This window comes from Monodelphis domestica, chromosome 4 (assembly GCF_027887165.1).
Source record: "Monodelphis domestica isolate mMonDom1 chromosome 4, mMonDom1.pri, whole genome shotgun sequence".
Lineage (NCBI taxonomy): Eukaryota > Metazoa > Chordata > Mammalia > Didelphimorphia > Didelphidae > Monodelphis > Monodelphis domestica.
Window position 1 is genome coordinate 119,136,806 of NC_077230.1, and position 21,226 is coordinate 119,158,031.

The window sequence follows — 21,226 nt, forward strand, 5'->3', positions numbered from 1 at the left end:
ATCTCTTCACTATTTTCCTGTCCTTGTTACCAGGTACCTGCTAGGCATTTCTACCAAGATTTTCTATTGATACCCAAAATATTTAATATGTCCCAAACAGAAATAACTACTGCCCCCCCAAAAGCCCAAACTAAAAAATCACAACAAAACTCTACTCTCCTTTTCAATTTTCTTGTTTCTGTTAACCGTACCATTAAGCCTTCCAGGCACCTAGATTGAAACCTTGGAATTACGCTCTTCATTCTCTCTCCCTCCATCCAATTAGTTCTGGCTACTCTGTCTACACATTTCTGACACTGTTCTCTCTCTTCATTCATATTGCAACCACCCTAGTGCAGGTCCTTATTACCTCTTGCATGTATGCTTGCAATAAGCTCCTAATTTCCTGCATCCAATTTTTTCCCCCAAGGGTCTTTTCACACAGCTGCCAAAAAATGATCTTCCTAATGCTCAAGTCTGACCTTGTTCACTCCCCATCCCCAAAGCCTTCAATGGCACATCATTGCCTTTGGGATTAAAGACAGATTCTTTAGTTTGGTTTTTAAGACCCTTCACAATATGGTTTCAACCAACCTTTCCAGACTTTTCCCAAATCACTGCCTGTAGATCTTCTGAAATGGAGCAACAGTCTAGAGGCAGCTAAGTGGTGAAGTGGCTAGAATGCTGGGCTTAAAGTTAGGAAGACCTGAGTTCAAATCTAATCTCAGACACTTGCTAGCTTGTGATCATGTGTAGATTATTTAACCAATGATTGATTGCCTTGTAAGGCTCAAATGAGGTATCTGAAGATCATGGTGCTTAGCAGCTTAATAGATGCTTGTTTCCTTCCTCCCTTCTTCAAAAAAACTTAACAGATGTTTCCTTCCTTCCTCTGCAAAACTTATTAAGTGCTTTCTTCCTTCCACTATGCTATATAAATTGTGACTATCATTATTAGTAGTAATAATAGTAATCTGCTGTTGTTTGGTCCTGCCTGGCCATTTGTTAACCCATTTGGAGTTTTCTTGGCAAAGAACCAGGAGTGGTTTGCCATTTCCTTCTGCAGCTCATTTTATAGATGAAGAAACCGAGATGAATAGGGTGAAGTGACTTGGCCAGGGTCACACAGCTAGTAAAAGTGTTTGAGGACAGTGAAATCAGCTCTTCCTTTAGGGTGGGTACAGCAGGCACTCTATCCACGTTGCTAACCTTCACAGTAAACTTTCCTCGAATCGAAAAGAGCATTTCTGAAAGTTTTTCCTTGCATCCCTCCATATCACTTAGCTCATGGTTCCTCAACATTTTTAGGGCATATTGTCTTTATTTGTTCTTTGCTCCCATAACCCCACAGCTTAATTTGTATACTTTTTGTATATACTGGTAGAATGTAAATTCCCTGAGCGCAGATACTATATATCACTTTTCATCTTTGCATCCTCAGCACCCGTCACAATGCCTTCAACCCATTATAAGCCTCTACTAGACTTTTAGAGAAACGTTTAGGGATTGGGGTGACAAGGTCTCATCATTCCTCTCTCCCAAATGCTTGATCACTCCCAGGGGGAAGACCGCCAACTTGTTCCACTGCCTAGCCAACACAGACACTTGTCACCCCACCCAACTCCTAACTCGCCACATTCCAAAGCCCTGGGAAGCAAGGGACTCTACCCTGGTCCCTTCCCTTCCTTTGGAAAGGACTTCGGGATCTGCCTGGCCGCAACAAATCTTTCCTCCTTGCCCTAGTCTCCAGGGCACCTTACTTTCCCAGAGGCAGGGTGTGCCAGGCTGGGTCAGTCCAGGTTGCGGACCCCGGGAACCACCCCTTTCTCCTCCTACCTTCCCACCCCTCTCCTGGGGAGGGCGGCCGCAGTGACCTCAGTGCCCGCCCTAACCCCACCCTCGGCCAGAGGCACCGGTAAATAAAAGCGCGTGCTGCAGCCCGTGTGCTCCGCTGCCTCGTGGGAGCGGCTTTGTTCCCGGGGCTCTCTGGCCACCGTTCTGCCACACTTCTCTTCCCCATATCACCTGCGCTCTCCCCGAGTTCCGAGACGGAAAGCAACCATGCTGTTTTGGCACACTCAGCCGGAGCACTACAACCAGCACAACTCCGGCAGTTACCTGCGGTAAGCCCCAATCCGTGGTCCCCTGGGCACAGCCCCGCTGCCCGAGCGCTGTGTGCTCCGGCGTCCACGGCGCCACTCCCTCCGCTGACGCCTCTGGGTAGCCCTGCAGTTTAGGACTTTGCGCCCGCCCTCGAGGACTTCCCCCTCTCCTCTCCCCGCTGTCGGGGCAGGATTACCGTGGAAGGAGAGTCCCCTGGCCCCGCGCAGTCCCTCTGGGAAGAGAGACTAGAGAAGCTGCAGCTAGTTGTCAGCATTAGCAGGAAGCTCATACCTACCTAGGACACAGACTGCTTACCTTGTGTAATCAAGGTTAAGTCACCTGGGCCTCACTTTGGTCTTTCCAATAAGGAAAGGAAGACTGGATGGCCTCAGTCCTTTATTACAGCTTTTTAAAAAACTTGTCATGAGAAGATTTAATTCATAAAAGACGTTATCACAGAAAATCACATCAGAAAACATAAAATAAAATTTAAAAAATCCTTACCTTCCGTCTTAGAATCAACAGTTAGTATTGGTTACGAGGCAGAAGAACCGAAATGGCTAGGCAATGAGTTGCCCAGGGTCACACAGCTAAGATGTATCAGAGGCCATGTTTGAACCTAGGACCTCCCGTCTCTAGTTCTGGCTCTCAATTCACTGAGCCACCCAGCTGCCCCTCATAAAATACACTTAAAAAAGAAAAAAGTAGTTGTCCCTTTCTCTTCCCCCTCATTCCTCCTGACAGAAGGGAAGAGGGGGCTAAATTCGTGAGCTGGCTCTCCACCCGTGTCTAGCACTTCCTTAGGCCGGTGCTTTCCCTCCCAACTAGGACCCTTGGCTGTTAGGCCGACTGACGCTCCGGTGCTCTGCCTGACAGTGAGCGATCTCTGGCTGTGCAAGAGAGGGCATGGGTGTCCGGATGAACACGCGTGGGCGGCAAATGGGCAGCGCTCCCCCAACCCAGGGCTCACCCTTCTCTATTTTGGAAGAAAGAAATTTGCCTGAGACCCCGCAGGCAGACAGACTGACAGACAGAAACACCTCGCGCAGGAATAGAAAGGGGATGACGGAAACAGAAGATGTACCTATGGAGATTAGGGGAGAGACGGGAGAAATAGAGGGAGGGTCCCGGTTTTGGGGTGAGCATTAGTGACAGCCCAGGGCATTTGCCCGCAGAAGCGTCATTCCTAAATCTCCTGTGATGCTTACTATGTTCGGTGACCTTGGGCAAGTTGCCTTAGGTTTCAATTTGTCCATCTAGAAAGTGAAGAATTTGGATTAGTTGTAGATATCCTGTCAAGTATCTACCTACAATCTCTACATCTGAGATTTCTCCATCTCTTTCTTGTTGTGGCTGTTTCTCTTAACAGCGCTTGGCAAATAGTAGGCACTTAATATTTGTTAAGCTGATATACTTATTATCTACTTAATCGATTAACAATTTAGTTGATTAGGTTGACATAAGTTAATATTTATTAACTAGTTGACTGATATGTTGGAGAAGGAAGAGAATTGGCTTTTTAAGCTAATTTTTCACCTTGACATTAATCAACCCTGGGGGAGGGGGTGGGTGGGAAAGAATAAGGTTTATGGGGGGAGGGTGGCATATTTTGTTTTTCTTGAAAATAGTTCACTTAATGAGAAGAAGGTGTGCCTACTCTTGGACCTCCACGTTGGGCCTTCTGATTTGAGAAGGGTATCTGGCTTTGGGGTTCTTGATTTTCTTCCTCTAGAATTTTCACACTGGAGAAGACAAATTCCAGATGGGGGTGGGGCAAGGGTGGAGGGTGGAAGGCTTGACCTCAGGGCTGGGCCTCAAGAAGCATCTCTTAGGCTTGCCAGAGTAGCAGATAGCCCCTGCAGATAATCTTGTATGTATTTGCCTGAGCTCTTGCCTATTCCCTTGATGGAAATCTTTCTTCTTCTGCAGGGATTTGACTAGTGCTCTTCAAAGGGAAAAGTAAGTCTTGTCTGTTTTGCAAAATTCTCTCAAAAAAAACAAAACCTATATATATATATATATATATATATATATATATATATATATATATATACACACACATATAAATCCTCAGAAACTGCCCTCTTAGGAAGTAGGACACCTCTTTTCCCCTCAGTACTGTGGGATTTTTTTCTTCTTTCCTATTGAGTCTGGGTATTAATGGACTCTTTAATTTCACTTTCTGAACTTGCTTGAACCAGCTTTAGCCTGTCTTATTTCCACCCTAGTCACAGTTTATTAAATGTGCCCAATTTAACCCAAGGGGCAGTTAGCAATGGCTTGGGAAAAGCAGAATTTGTGAAATCCTTGCCAGGCAGTGATTGTACCATTATTGGAGCTAAATGATTTTTTGCTGTCCCCCCACCTCCCAGCTTCTCCTTAATACCCCACAGATCCAAAGTGATACTGTCAAATCTCTTCACTCTGATTCCATCTCCTATATTTTTCTTTTCTTTTAGAAATAAAGGAGAGAGCAATAAAAGGGTTAAACTCTTCAATTTGTCAGTTCATCTTTCATTGGACAGAATTATTAGAAAGATGGTAAATGCTGGTGAATATTAATTCTGCAACCATTTTCTGTGAAGGAAACATTGAACCAGTGACAGCCCAGAGCAATTTAAATATAGACCCTGTGCTGAAGGGAATGTGCCCATTCATTATACATTTTTCTTTAAAAAAAAAAAACATTCTAGAGGAAACTTAATTTCTGTTTATCTGTAGAACTAAAAATTTTTAATACTCCATGACATTAATTTTCAATTTTCTCTAGAACATATGCTTTGATTATTTGAGAACATTTAAAAATGTGAACTTCTACATAGGAAATTGAAACTTCCTTAAATTTCATATCCCAGAAATTTCAATTGGAAAAAAATTTATTAAATTTGGGAGCATAAAACTTAATCTTAAAGCATAAAACCTCAAAATATAAAAATCTTAAGACACCGAGTTTAGTGGAAATTGAGGATACTATTCAGTAGGAAGAAAGAGAAAATAGACCAAAATTATTCCTACCCCCAAGGTACTTACACTTTAGTAATTCATTAAGGAATAATTGTTGTGCCTTCTTTTTGTGAGGCATGCCAATCAGCAGTTTTTATGTTTTCCCTAGAGGTTAGAAATTCATTTACTTGTGAGATAGCCTAGAAACACATTTTAGATTTGCTATAATGAAAAATTAAGTGGAAGCTCAATAAGAGAGCCAACCAAAAGACCAAACTTTATTATAGTGCTTTTTGATAATCAAGCAATTGGTCAACAGCCTTTTGTTTGATAAATCTCCCTTTAAGAGATTGGTTAATTCTCCTGTAGACTGAGGCAAGAGACTCAGGATTAGAAAGAATTCAAGAAGAGAGCAATACTTTGTGTCTAGCCACTGTACCATAATGTTGGAGTTAATCTGGTTGTCTTTAGCCAGTGGTCTTTAGTCTCTTTCCTCATTTAACATTCAGTAATATTTAATTCTTTGCAAATGTCAACATGGAATCTAGAAACCCCAAACTTGTAACCTAATAAGATCTGATGAACCCCAAGTTTTAGGTCTAGCTTGTAAGTTGGAGTCCAAATAAGGATAACTGTCTTGAACAAATTACTATTCCTTGAGTGTCTTCTGTATTAGTGACAGCTCGGTCATCCTCTCCTCTCTCTCCTCTCTCTCCTCTCTCTCCTCTCTCTCCTCTCTCTCCTCTCTCTCCTCTCTCTCCTCTCTCTCCTCTCTCACCCCCTTCTCTCCCCTTCTTCCTGCCTTCTTTCCACTAAAGCACATGGAATATTAACTTAACATGATCTGGGCAAACATGAAATGTCCTAAAGTTAGAAAGGTCCATGTCCTTTTTCCATGTTCCTAGATAGCTATTTTCATCTGTTTTTGTGCTGAGGTTTAGTGGAGAGGGGGCAGCCTTGCTCTTTCAAAAACTGAAAGTTGAGTCAAGTTTTGGCTACACTGGGCAGTAGAAAAGAGAAGGGCAAGTATAAAAAGGATTTTTGAGGTATACCCCAAACCATATTTTCCCTCAGGGAACCAGTTAGATACTGGCGGGTAGTGTACAGTATTTATGTATTATAAAGACACAAGTTTATTGTGTTATACAGGGAACAGATTGTCCCAGTGACTTTGGTATTTATTCCGTTTTTATAGTGATCCAGGGAAGCTAATCTGATTCATTTTGTGAAGCATATTAAGAGAAGGAGGGGTGTGTGTGGGAATTATCAAGATAAGGGGACTGGCATTTTTTTGGCACCTGCTTCCTTTACTCTTTGTAATTTATTAGTCTTAACTAAGTCTCCTGTCTTGCAGGCCATCACATTATCAAAGTTTTTCCATGCCTCAGACTTAGACTAATTCTAGAATCTCAGAATTAGAAGAGAACTCAGTCTATCTCACTCACCCTGAACTTGAGCAAAATTCCTCTCTATCATCAGACACTAAGCTATCACTGCTTGGAAGTGTCTGAGGCCAAATTTGAACCCAGGTCTTCCATCTCCGTATCTGCTTCTCTATCCACTGTGTTACCTAGCTGCCCCTGCAACTTTTGGTTGTTATTATTAGCTTTGCCTAATGGGACAAGGCAATAAAAGGCTTTTTTCCCTTCCAAGTGGAGCAGAGGACTGACTTACTTTTCTATACCCATTGCTTGGTTCAGTGCCCAGCACATAGTAGGTACCTAAAAGATATTTGTCAACTGACTGACTTGGATAAAAAGCACTATTATGGTACTATTATCCATAAATAAATAAATTACCCAAGTTGAGAAACCTCTGCTTTCTTCTTTCTTTGAATGACCCTTTTTGTAGTATGGCTTCAAGAGCAATGTTTATCCTGGTTGCCCTACTCAAGACACTCTCTAGTTTATCAGTTTTCTTCTGAAAATGTGGTACTCTGAACTAAGCCAATTTTGCAGGTGGAATCTAATAGGTATCGAATGTATTAGGACTATTACCTTCTTTGACCTAATTTTCTTGGCTGCATGTTTCCATTTTTGACTCCATTGAATTGACACTGCACTGAAATCCTGACTTTTTTATATGTAAGATTTCACATTGGTTCCCTGTGTAATTTCTTACCCAATTTGGCCCAACATGCTAGCTTGTCAAGATCTTTTTGAAGCCTGATTCGAATTCAGTGTATCCTCTTATTCTTTCTAGAGTTTGTCATTTGCAAATTGAATGTCATGCTATATATACCTGTATCCAAGTCACTGATAAAAAATGTTTTATAGAACAAGTTGTTGTACTCAACTCAGCACTGAGCCTTTAATGGGTACTCTTTGAGGTTGGCCATCCAGCCAGTTCTAAATCCAACTAATTATGCTGTCCAGCTAAGTGGGAGTCATTCTCTATCCTATTTTTATCTTTTTATCATTTTGACTTTTGATCTTTATCTTTTGAGATTCTATGGAAGGGAGAGAATTTCTTTTAAGTAGGATGAGTCTTCCTATTTGGTAAGAGATTTCCATTTGGTTAAGGAAAAAAAAAGTAAAGCCCAAATTCTTGCTGAATATAAATTATATAATTAGACATTAATTGTAATAGATTGTATGCTTTACCAGGACTTGTGAAATCTCATAAAACCACACCTCACATGGATAATTTAATTATCTTAGAAGAATTTTTTTAGTGTGTCCAAAAAAAGTCCCAATTTTTATCCTTTAGATTACAGAGCAAGTATCTTAAAAGGCAATTATTAATGATGTCCTATAGTGAGAAAAGGGTATTTCAAATGTTTTTACTGCACTTTTAAACCTCTGTGTGTCATTTTGTGATATAGTTTGCAGTAGATTTACATTTCAAATTGAAATTTCTGCTGTTGTAGAAGTTTCTCCAAAGGTTTAAGACTTTTTATTTGCTGGAAGGGTAGTGAAGGAGAGGTTGGGAAGATACATAGAGAGAGATGAATCTACATGCACTGGTATCCAGGGACACTGGCTTATATTACTGCTACAAAAATGCCTTAAGTTATCTAGGCTTGGTTTTTTTTTTTCTTCAAAAATACTCTTCTTTTAGATATCTTGCTGACACATGTGTTAACTATATGTTTCAGTGATGTCCTTGCACTGCCAATCTTTAAGCAGGAGGAACCTCAGCTGTCCCCTGAGAATGAAGCCAAACTGCCCCCATTTCAGTATGTGCTCTGTGCAGCCACATCACCAGCTGTGAAACTTCATGAAGAAACTCTGACTTACCTCAACCAAGGTAGGTTTGCCCCCCAAAGGGAAAAACTGCTCTGTGGACCTGGATTGACTTGGCCTGAGTGACCCCGAAGGAACTGTTGCCATTTTAGCAGGATGTTTCTCACTAGATTTCTTATGAATGGGATGGAGTAGGGCAGGGTAGGGTTCATTAGTACAGAGAGAAAAGGCAATTGAAGAAAAAAAGAGAAATCATCATTGTCATTATTGGATGTAGATCAAGCAGTATATCAATATACTGCTTGAATCAATTGAATTGAATCAATATATCAACATATATATGTATTATACACATGTATATGTACACATATATGTATGTGTTTATATATTCCTATAAGAACACATACGTACACATACATATCCTCACTCTTGGAGGTTATGTGGGTAATGATTGCTTCTCTCATAAAATAGTTAGTTTAGACCCAAAAGGCTTTTTGTTTCTGAGTAGGAAAAAAAAAAGCTTTTATAATTAATAGTAGGAGACAGGATAAATGTTCATTTCTAGACTAGGGCATTCAATTTGGAGCCACAAAAGCCTGGGCTTTAATTCTTATCTTATCCTGGGTAAGTCACTTAATTTCTCTCTGCCTTAGTTTCCTCATCTATAAAATGAAGGAGCAATTAGATGGCGCAGTGGATTGAGAGTCAAGTCTAGAATCAGAAGATAGAGCCTGGGTCCAAATCTGACCTCAGACACTTCCTAGCTGTGTGACCCTGGGCAAGTCATATAACCCCCATTGCTTAGCCCTTACCTCTCTGACTTGGAACCAATACACTGTACTGAATCTAAGACAGAAGATAAGATTTTTTTTTTTTAATGAGACAGTTGGACTCAGTGGCATCAAGATCCCTTCACACTCTAAAATCCATGATCCTCTATCAGATTTTGGTAAAGCCTTAAGAAATAGACTTCCATAACTTCCAAGTTAGAATGAATGGTAGAGATGGGCTAGCCAAACAAGTAGTCACTTTGGCTATTCAACCTATGCCAAAACACTCGACAGGGGATTTACTGTTGAATAAAGCTTCTAATTGTAAGGAAGTTTTTACATTTCAGGGATGTGGTTTGACCTTTTTTTCTGTATTGATATGTGCTAGATTATAGGTAATATTCCTGAGTTAAAAAGAAGTGAAGACAGCTTATTTAATGAGTGGGGGTGGGTGGGGAAATGTAAATATGTTATTTCACTTGGCAAAATTGGGAATCTGTACAGCTCTTTGGTCTCCTATCCCACTGACTTTTTAGAACTTTGACTCCTTCATTTGGGAAATAGCTAGGGGTAGAAGTCCAACCTGGTCCTTCTCATATTGTCTTTTCTGCTGAACTCACTAATTCTTTAAGGAGAATTTAATTTATTCCAACTTTAGCCCCAAAATCCATTTCTTTCCTCAGGATGGCAAATTCCAAAAATCAGAGGTCTAAGGATATGACCCGAATCAGTTTTGAAATGTCCCAGAAAGGATTTATCTCAGGGTTTAAAAAGGTGTTCCATCTACCTTAAGAGCTCTCCTATTTTCTTTCTTCCTTCCCCTCCTTCCTCTCCTTCCCCTCTCTCTTTCTTTCGTCTTAAAATTTTTTATTTAATTAATTTAGGATATTTTTCCATGGTTATATGATTCTTGTTCTTGCCCTCCCATCCCACTCCTGTAGCTAACATTCAATTCCACGGGGTTTTACATGTATCATTGATCAAGACCTATTTCCATATTATTAATATTTGCACTAGGGTGATCATTTACAGTCTACATCCCCAATCATATCCCCATCAAGCCATGTGATCAAGCAGTTATTTTTCTTCTGTGTTTCTACTCCCATAGTTCTTTCTCTGAATGTGGATAACATTCTTTCTCATAAGTCCCTCAGAATAGTCCTGGATCACTGCATTGCTTCTAGTAGAAAAGTTCATTACACTGTGTTGTATCAGTCTCTGTGTACAATGTTCTCCTGGTTCTGTGCCTTTCACTCTGCATCAATTCCTGGAGGTTATTCCAGTTCACATGGAATTCCTCCAGTTCATTATTTCTTTTAGCTCAATAGTATTCCATCACCATCAGAAACCACAATTTGCTCAGCCATTCCCCAGTCGAAGGGCATCCCCTTATTTTCCATTTTTTTGCTCTCCTACTTTTTTTTTAAGCTAAAGATCAGACCAATACCATTTGTCTAACCTAGAGAAACTTACATCTAATTTGAAGCAATGTAGAGTCAGTTAGGGTTTTATTTTTTATATTAAAAATATTATTTTTTTACCCTCTCCTTTTTATCATAAGAGGTGGTGTGCCACTAACTATGTGGCTTTGTGAAACGTAAGGTCTCTCTTTCCCCTTCTATAAAATGAGATGTTGGGCTAGATGAACTCATAAAATTCTGGGATTTTTTTTTCTATTTCTGAACTTTTGTAGTAGCATCAGAGTTTCAATTGTACATGTATATAACTCCACAACATTTATCCTTTTCATTTTTTAGTTCCATTTCTTTTTGGTTTTACATCATAATTATTTCCTCCAGTCCCACTGAATCCTTCCTTATGCTAAAGAGTATAAAAACAGCCAACCAACACACAGTATACCTTACCTGATAAGTGTACACATCCCACATCCATAGTTCAACCTCACTGACAGAAGCAGGTGTGTTTATTAGTTCTCCAGGACCGAGATTTTAAGTTATAATTTGCCAGAGGTAAGTAGCTTTTTTTGGTGATATTATCATTTGTTATTGTAGCCCTTGTTTTATGCTTCCTTGAAGAGTATGACATTTACCATTGAAAATTACTTCCTTGGGGCAAGTAGGTGGCTCAGTGGATAGAGGCAAGTCACTTACCTCAATTGCTGGCCCACAGCTTGGGGAAGGAGAAGGGCAGAAGTGAGGAAGACAATCTGGATCATCTAACTTCAGAAAACTTATGTGGAAGCTTGTTATTAAAATAAAAATGATAAAACCAATTGGCCGCCCTTACTGCTCTTCTGACTTGGAACTGATACTTAGTATTGATTCTAAGATAGTGGCGGTTTATTTAAAAAAAAAAAAGAAATACTTTACTGTCTTATTGGAGAACTTTATGGTTGTGCCTTTAATCAATTTTTTTCTTTGGTTTTCCATTAATAAATTTAGGGAAATTGTAGATAGCATATTTTTTATTTTATTTAGCAGGCTTAAAATAAACCATTTCCCTAAAACTCCATTTGCCATAGAGTTTTAACAGAAAGCTTATAGGACTTTTTTTGGGGGAAAAAGCAATAAAATTGGCTTCATTAGCAGTCATCAGTAAACCTTTAAAAGCACCTTTTATGTCCACTGAGTGGGCCCTACCACATATCTGTGAACCCTTCCATACTATCTTTATTATATAAATGTATTCCACATGTGTAAGTTCTCTTGTATCATTAGAAATGTAGAAGTCTCCCTAGCATAAGACCTACTTAATGAAATTTCTACTTAAAGCCATGTGGTACCTTTTCCCCCCTTAATGCAGTGCCAAATGTTTCCCCAGACAAATGAAAATGCATTGTACTTGGTCACGTCTTTAAATAGAGTTTTACAGTTAACATAACTAGAAAAGTAAATTATGGGGCAAAATGATGGGGAAGAAATCAGGATAGTGGAGAGAAAACATTGGACAGAGAGGTCTGAACCTGTCAACTCTGCCAATTCCCGGCCATATGATTGACCCTAGGATAATCAGTCAGCTTCTTTGGAAGTCAGTTTGTTGGGATACCTAGGTAGCAGAGTGGGTAGAGCACCAGGCCTTGAGGCCAGAGGTCCTGGGTTCAAATGTGGCTTCAGGCACTTCCTAACTGTGTAACCCTGGGCAAGTCTTTTAACTTCTATTTCCTCACCCTTGGAATGGATACATCCCTAGAGAGAAGGTAAGGTTTTAAAAAGTCATTTTATTTTGTTCCTCTGGAAAAAGGGAGGTCTTAATGCTTAGAGTATTTAATTATTTGGCTTCTTGTGTGGAAATCCCATTGATGTGAGCTCCTTGAGGGCAGGGTTTACTTCATTGTTTTTCTGGGTTGGTTTTGTGTGTGTGTGTGTGTGTGTCCTTGTATCCTAGTGCCTAGCACCTTGAGGGCAGGGATTATTTCTTTGTTTCATTTGGGTCTTTGTATTCCTGTGCCTAGCACAATACCTGGCAAGGAAGTTTAATGAATACTTGTTGATGGAGTGATTGATTGCTATATATTGGGCCAAAAAGGATAACAGAATTTTAAGCTGCATTAAGAAAGGCATAGTGTCTAGCTCTTGGGAGGCAATGGTTCTTTTGTATTCTACCCAGGCTAGGCCACATTCAGTTGGATGGACTGAGGAGGGCAACCAGGAGGAGACCCTGACCCCATGCCATTCAAAAGAACCACTTGAAGGAACTGGAGATGTTTATCCAAAGTAGAGAAGGGACAGAAGGATCTTCTGGAGTCAGAGGGTTTTCCTGTTGGAAGAGGGATTAGACTTGCTCTGCATACCCTGGAGGAAATTAGAAGGAAAACCTTTTTAACTGAGAAGGGGGAGTCTTCTGGTGAGAGAGAGCTGGATGTAGTGATTATAGAACCTTGAAGCAATCTGACAAGATATTAGATCCAAATCATTTTATAGATTGTTAAGGAGCTTCATGTTCCAGGTATACATAGATGACCACTGAGGTTCCTTCCAGCTCTGGGATTCTGTCATTAGTTTATCCATGTGTGCTCTAGGGAATATGTCTTTTGGGAAATCTTGGCCAGGGGTGGGGGGTGGGTAGTGGAAGAAGATGAAAAAAATAGAACAACCAAAGGATACCATTTGTGGAAGTCTATTTTAATATTTAATAAGAAACAACTTTTTGTTAAGTGTAAGAAAATGTGGTTATTGTTCACCCCAAAATACCTGATTATGTTTTCCAGGAATGAATTCCCCTTGGGAGTCATCCCTGACCTGTTTCCTTTCTTTTTTTCCCATTGAGTTAAAATGACAAATTTTCAAGAGTTCTTCATTTCTTCACCTTCTCTTCCCTTACTGTTCAACCTGTGGAAGTCCTATCAAAGTGGAGAGGGCAGTCTGGTTTTTCTCGAAGGCTGAAGGAAGTAGTTTTGAGACAAATACTTCTATTAAAAGCTGGTAATAAATTTAGGGAACTATTTACCCCTAGAGGTGGTACAGGCTTAAAACATAAATGGGTTCAGAAAAGCTTAGGATAAATCTTTAGCTGGCTGAGCCGTAATGTGAAAGGAGGATTAGACTTAACTCTCCTGGGCCCTCAAGGCAGAACTATAAGCATTGAATGAAAGTTGCAGGAAGGTAGCTTTTGGTTTCATTTATGGAAAATTTACTAGCAATTAGAGCTATCCCAGAATGGGATGAACTGCCTAGGGGGGACAGTGCCCCTCCCTTCCAATTTTGAATGGAATTTTGCATAGAAGTAAGTCAAAGTGGACTGCTTTACTGATTTTGCTTGTTCTGCTTATGCTTTTAAAAGTTTCTCATTTCATCTGTCAACTTGGAAAAACAGAACCACTAAAGAAGTTGGAAAGACCAAAATTTAATCAGAATTAAGAGACAGTGCTCAATATTTGGCCAGCACTTAGTACCAGAACCAAAACTCTGATACTCTGGTCTCATCGTCTCTGTAAAAACCTACTGCCAAAGATGGTTTTCCAAAGAATAATAGAACATGGGGGTTCTTATACACTTTATGGGGAATTAAGTATAGCCCACATACACCTTACAGGTCCCAAGCAGGCTTGGGAAAGCTGCTGTAACCAGAGGCAAGTCTTCCTGGGAATGGATCTATGATACAATGGGGAAAACCTCTTAGGACAAAAGTGGTGATTGAGGACTTCTGCATTTCTGTCACTCCTATTCTGGATACTTAATGGATGCTTGGTGATCCATTTTTCAGTCTTAAAACAAAGTCCTTTGGGACTTACCCTAAAGGCAAATTCCACAGGTTCTGGGTTCCCAAAAACTCAGTTAAATCCCTCTTCCTTTTATGTCCTTCCTTATAAAGGCTAGAGGTAGAATAGAGAAAGGAACTTTAGCGAATTTATCTAGCTCCAACTCTTCCATCTTACAAATAAGGAAACTGAGGCAGGAGAGAGGCTAAGTGACATATGACCATATGTTGGAATTTGAACCTTGATCCTCTTGATTCCAAAACCATTGCTCTTTCAGCATGTTTCAGAGATGGGGCTTTTGAACCCTGGCCTTCCTGACTCCATAGCTAGGTCTCTCTCCTCTACCCCGGGGCCTTTTTTTAATGTACTTACTATGTGATGTGTTAGGGGAAAGGAAGATAAAAGAGAAGCAGAGTAAGGATTCATGTTATAAGATTTGTGCTTGTAATAGTAGAAGGAAAGGGTGTCTGTTGGGAAGTTTTACAGGTAGGATTTGTGCTTTGGTGGGTTGTAGGGTATCCTTTTGAATAAGGAGGATAAATAAGCCTTTGTGCCCCTCCTTGTTTTTGAGAATGAAATGAATGAATGAATGATGAGTAGTTTCTACTTCAGTGAATGATTCTTACTTTTCCCAGGTGTTCTGTTACTTTCTGGGCTACATATATATTATTTTTACCTTTTTAAATTTAAATTTTATTTCATCAATTTAGAACATTATTCTTTGGTTACAAGAATCACATTCTATTTCTCCCTCTCCTCCCCCTCCCCCTCCCATAGCAGACATGCAATTCCACTGGGTATTACATGTGTCCTTGATCAGAACCAATTTCCATGCTGTTGATGTTTGCACTAGGATGTTCATTTAGAGTCTACTCCAACCATAACCCCTCGACCCATGTATTCAAGCAGTTGTTTTTCTTTGGTATTTCTACTCCCACAGTGTTTCCTCTGAATGTAGATAGTGGTTTTTCTCATAGATCCCTCTGGGTTGTTCAGGATCACTGCATTGACACTAATGGAGAAGTCTATTACATTCGATTGTACCACAATGTATCAGTCTCTGTGTACAATGTTCTCCTGGTTCTGCTCCTCTCCCTCAGCATCACTTCCTGGAGGTTGTTCCAATCCCCATGGAATTCCTCCACTTTATTATTCCTTTGAGCACAATAGTATTCCATCACCAACATATACCACAATTTGTTCAGCTATTCCCCAATTGAAGGGCATCCCCTCATTTTCCAATTTTTTGCCACCACAAAGAGCGCAGCTATGAATATTCTTGTACAAGTCTTTTTCCTTATTATCTCTTTGGGGTACAAACCCAGCAGTGCTAGGGCTGGATCAAAGGGCAGACAGTCTTTTATCGCCCTTTGGGCATAGTTCCAAATTGCCCTCCAGAATTGTTGGATCAGTTCACAACTCCACCAGCAATGAATTAATGCCCCAATTTTGCCACATCCCATCCAGCATTCATTACTTTCCTTTGCTGTCATGTTAGCCAACCTGCTTGGTGTGAGGTGATACCTCAGAGTTGTTTTGATTTGCATCTCTCTGATTATAAGAGATTGAGAACCCTTTTTCATGTGCTTATTAATAGTTTTGATTTTTTTTAACTGAAAATTGCCTATTCATGTCCCTTTGGGCTACATATATTGATAACTAAATATTTCCAATTTCGGTGCCCAGTGGTATGCCCCACATGACTTGCCCAAGGAATCTAGCCAAACTGGGCAGTGTAGATTCAAAATTGATGTCCTCTTTGGCCTGCTTTCTCTGATATATTTGGATGCCACAATCATATCCTCCCTACTTCCTGCACTGTCCCTGCAGCAGATCCTTGGTACATGGTCAGTTCATAAGAATAAATCTTCTTGGATTGGGGTAACAAGGTGAACCCTTCTAATTCTGAATTCTGAGCCGTAGCAGCTGGCTTCATTTTACTTACTAATAAAAAATTATGCCTCTATGCATAAACATACACACACATACATGCCTATTATGTTGGAGGGGTTTTTAATTAACTGGAATTAAATAGGTCTCTTGGGTCCTATTCCCTTCCCCCATCCCCATGGCCTTTAATGCGGGTATCTGACTTCCTCCTTTGGTATTTTCTCACTTGATTAGAGTTACACCTTGAATGCCCTTAGTAACTTTCCAAACATTTGTGTGTGTGTTGCTCTTGTTCTATTTGCTTTTGAAAAAAAAGGCTTTTTATATACTTTCCAGTCTGATTGCATCTATTCCCTATTGGTGTTATCAGAATATCATAATAAGGGGAGGAGAGGACATGTTTTTGTGAAGCAGGTCTTTGTAACTGGAGCTCTACTTAACATAAGGGCAAAAGAAGCTGTATTAAAAAGAGAACAAGTGCTTGCTGCTTCTCATTTAGACAAGAGCAGGTTGACCTCACGATATATAAAGAGTGATTATTGGAGATAGTTATTACCGTGAAAATGCCTAATGCATTTTTATTTCAGTATCTAGAAGAATTTTCCATGATGGAGTGGAAAGACCACTCATTGGGTTTGAAGTTAAGAGGACTTGGATTCAAATCCTGAAATCTTTGGCTGTCATTTAAACCTCTTTGGCTCTCACTTTCTTTGACAGTAAAATGAGGCAGTCGGCACTAAATGAATTCTCTGCTATCTTCCAGCTCTAATTCTAGATTTCTTTATTCTCAGTTTGGTTTCCTTCACATAAAATGAGAATCCTTCTCATTTAACATAGCAGGTAATTGAGATCTAGGGAACTTAGTGTTTCGCTATATGTCATAAATAACAAAATGACAGATTTTAAAAGTTGGATGGTCCCCAGATTTGTCTTGTCCAGCCCATATCCAGAAAGAAATCACTACCACGACACATGCAATAAATGGCCAACCTCTTGGCAAGAACAAAACTAGGCAATTTCTCAAGTTTTACCTTATAATGATGAACATGAGAAATTGGAGGGTATCAGCAGCAGCATTTATATAGATAGCACTTTTAAGATTTACAAAGTGGTTTATATTTGTTAACTATCTGATGATTGAAAGAATGCTAGTTTTTTTGATTCAGGGAGACCTGGATTCAAAACCTGTTTCTGAAACTTAAGTTTCACAGGCAAGTCACTTAATAGTTCTCTGATCTGCAAATTTCTCACTGATAAAATGAACTATTAATGAGTATAATACCCATGTCACAGCAGAACGCTTATTTTACATAAGTGTAAGTTAATATAAAACTTCCACGTTGTTCTGCATGCATGCATTGTATAAATTTGAAAGCAACCTGTATAATAATAATATTATATATGATATATAATGGTCAGATCGCTGTTACTTTGCTTACTGCTCAACAGTGGCCAAAACATGGTTGCTGGACAGAAGAGAAGGCTTCTTTTATGTCAGTGTTAGGACTGTGCTCATCAAAAGGCCTCTTTATTTGGAGGCAGTGCAGTGTTTGGGAAGGAAGTAGAAGACTTAGAATTATCTCGCCCAAACCATATCTAGAAACAAATTCCCTCTTGAGGGTTCTTGTCCTAACCAGCTCTGCTACTAATTCAGTGACTTTGGAGCAATAATTTTTTCTTCTACAAAAAGAGGAAAATAATATTATTGTTATTATTATTTTAATTACTAATAATAATAATATGTACTGCTTACCTAATGGAATTACTGGACAATCTGATGAGATTTTGTATATTATGATATGTAAATGAACGTTTTATTTTTATTTTATCAAAATGTATAGATTACTCTTGCTTCCAGAGGTCTCTTGTAAGAAAGTAAAGCAAATTAAGTAAAACTTAAACAGTGACTTCACTCTGAAAGTTCATGAAAAACATTTAATATTTAGAATAGCTTGCCACCCTTGTTTTTTAACAAATCTTTATTTTTTTCTCCCACCCTATTAAAGAGAAGACAAGGTGATTTAAAAGGTTTTTTTATTTGCTTATACATGTTTCAGTGTACTACATCCCCTCAGTGGGTACATACAAAAACAAATGTCTCATTTTGTCCTCATTATTCATCAGTTCTCTGTTATGGTTAGCATGTTTCATCATCAGCCCTCTAGGATCAGGACCAGTCATTGTATTGATAATAGCTCATAGTTTTCAAAGTTAAGTCTTGTATAACTTGTTCTTTTGGTTCTCTTCATTTCATTCTTCATTTATAAAAAGGTTCACAATTACTCATTTTAAAATGCAGTACCTCCCTTTTAGTCAAGAATTCTTAAACATAAATTTTTTTATGTCATTACCCACCCCCATCCCCAATGTAGTGAAGCCTATGAACGTCTTTAGAGTAATGTTTTTTAAAGCATTAATTACAGGGGCAGCTGGGATTGAGAGTCAGACCCAGAGATGGGAGATCCTGGTGTTGACTGGGGGGAAAAAAACACAACTATTAAATAGTCAAAATCACTCTTTAATCAAGGGCAAAAGGGGTTCAGCGCTAGTAGGCCTCGACACAGAGCTGGGTGCCACACATGACTGCACAGAGTCCGAGGATTGAACTCTGGCTGCTCTGGACGCTGACCCCTGGGAATGCCAACCATGCTAGATTGGACAATTCCAAGGAACAAAAGAATTTGGGGAACCTCTATACCATTTGGGGAATCCAGTGGCAGGAAAAGATGATTGACATCACTTGCTACAAAGAAAATGGGAGTGTTCAAATTACACTGACAAGATACAGTCTAGCTTGGGAAAGGAATCATAGCTAGAGGCTAATGTATAAGAGAAGGGGCTGCTTAACAATGGACTAAAGGATGGTTCCTGCTCAGGTGTGGATCTTCTTGGGAATGGGTCTGATACAGTAGGGGAGTCAACCTAAAATAAAGAGGGTCCTTAGCATATGCTTAGTCCCACCCAACTAGGACTGTCATTCCCCTGAGGGTCCCCCACTTAGTCTGAAACTGTTAGTCTGGGATTCCCTTCAGGGTAGATTCCCATGAGAATAGGAACAAGTACAAACTTTGGGGTCTCCAACCTACAAGCTGAAACTTGGGGTTCACCAGATCCCTCTAGGCCACAAGTTTGGGGATCCTAGATTCCATGTTGACATTGAGTTCAAATCAGTCCACAAACACTTCCTAACTGTGTGACCCTGGGCAACTCACTTAACCCCCACTGCCTAACCCTTACTCTTCTGCCTTAGAGCCAAAACCCAGTATTGATTCTAAGCTAGAAGGTAAGGGTATAAAAAAAAACAAACCATTAATTACATGGGCTTTTCACAGAATACTAATTTTATTGAAATAAAGATGTAATTTTCCCTCCATCCAAGTTCTCTGATACCTTGAAATGTAGCCGGGAACCCCTACAAATTCCAGGTTTAAAGGAACCCCAGGTTTCTTAAAGGCAACCTCTAAAGTTTGATTTCCCAGCTCCTTTACTTGAATGGTCACCCCAATCTACTGACTCCCTGCAGTTCCCTTTAACTGTATAATTGTCAAGAAAGCTGCCTAGGAAGGATCTGTTAATCAATGCTATCTTTTTAAAGCACCTACTGTGTGCATTAGGCTTTGTGTTGGTATCTTGCACTTATGCCTAAGGTGTCCATAAACAGAATCCATCTTGAATATGAGGAAAAGCTAGTGGTTCCTGTCTTCAAGGGCCTTTTAGTCTAATGTTAGGGACCAAGTGAGTTTTTTTTTTTCCTTCTTTTAAAGGAGGGACTGTGTTTACAAAATAACACAAAGGAAGGCAAATTAACATAATGAAATTCCAGGAGGGAGGATCAAAGTAAAAAGCTCTTTGGGTGGGGTATGATTAATTCTATTCAACAAACTTTAAATGTCTACTTTGGGTAAAGACTTGGAAGGGCTACTAAAGGCTGTGCTTTTCTAACTGCATAGGGGAGGGGAGGGAAGAAAAGGGGGTGCTTGATAAAGGTTATTCCAGTTGGGCATTCCATATTATTGCTACTTTACAGATTCTCTAAGAGGAAATCACATCTTTAAGTCCATATTTAGCCCTTTTTAGTGAATCTGCCTAATTCTCTTCTGTCTTCTAAAGGATGAGGTTTTGAACTTTTTTCTCTCTTTTTTGAAGCACTTGTTTTTCCTATCAGTCATTTCTGGATATACTCTCCCTATCTTTTCTCCCTTCCCCACCGTTGTAACCCTTCTTAAATAAAGAAAAACAGTTATTAGAGTTCAGGTGTCATATTTTAATAATGTGTGCAACAGTCCACCCTCCCCTCTGCCTTTTATTGCTCTGTAACCACTTCATCGTTCCCTGTCCCAGCCTCTCCTGGGCAGAATCTCTGATGATCTTTTCTCTTGTAATCCTCAATACACCTAACCTGACCAGGGTGTACAGATGCATCTCCCATCTTCTTGCCTTTGAATTGGGCATTTCCCATGTGGGGAACCACACCCTTTCTTTACTTCTGCCTCCAGAATTTGTAGTTACCAACATCAGGCACTTTCTGGTTGCCTTACATGCACCCTGCTCTTCCCCAGCACTTCAAAGTTGCTATTTATTCACTTTGTATAAATTTTGTGCACTCCTGGGGAAGGCATGGTGTATTCTAGGAATGGGAAAGCTCTGTGCAAAGACCCAAAGATGTCAAATGGATTGTCCTGAAATTGAACTGAGCCCTGTTTTTCCATCTGTAAGTAATCATGATGCCAACTTAGAGTAGATAATGTTGGGATGTAGCTTAGCCAAATTGGAATTTTTTTAGTACCAAAATCCTGCCATTTTATTTTATCTAGTCATTCAGTTGTGCCTTTGATTCTTCATCAAAGGGTTTTCTTGGTAAAGATATTGGATAGTTTGCTATTTTCCTTCTCCAGGGGGTTAAGGCAGATGGTTTTTAAGTAAAAATTACCCAAGATCACACAGCTAGTAAGTGTCTGAGGTTGGATTTGAACTTGGGTCTTCCTAACACTATGTCTAGCACTCTATCCATAGAGTCACTTCACTGGCTCTGAGTTTTCCTAATTAACTGCTAAGGAAATCATGATTCTGACAGAGTAGGGTTGGGATGTGACTTAACATAGTTGAAATTTTCTGGTACCAAATGCCTACCTCTTTATTTTGTCCAATACCAATCCAATCTGTCATAATTCAAGGTAGTATTCCTGTGTAATCTGTTG

At 39.7% G+C, this 21,226-nt stretch overlaps 1 protein-coding gene across 2 annotated transcripts in view; it reads left to right on the forward strand.

Annotated features, from left to right (window-relative positions):
* Positions 1–1,900: 1,900 nt before the first annotated feature.
* Positions 1,901–21,226, forward strand: part of TFCP2L1 (transcription factor CP2 like 1) — a 64,559-nt gene continuing 45,233 nt past the window's right edge. Inside the window, exons 1-3 of one of the 2 annotated variants that reach the window (XM_007494041.3) lie at positions 1,901–2,102; positions 4,012–4,041; positions 8,123–8,274. In XM_007494041.3, coding sequence (XP_007494103.1) covers positions 2,041–2,102; positions 4,012–4,041; positions 8,123–8,274 — 244 coding nt within the window. In that variant the 5' untranslated portion in view covers positions 1,901–2,040. The remainder of the gene's footprint in view (positions 2,103–4,011; positions 4,042–8,122; positions 8,275–21,226) is intronic. The other variant, XM_001362498.5, reaches the window with a different exon arrangement.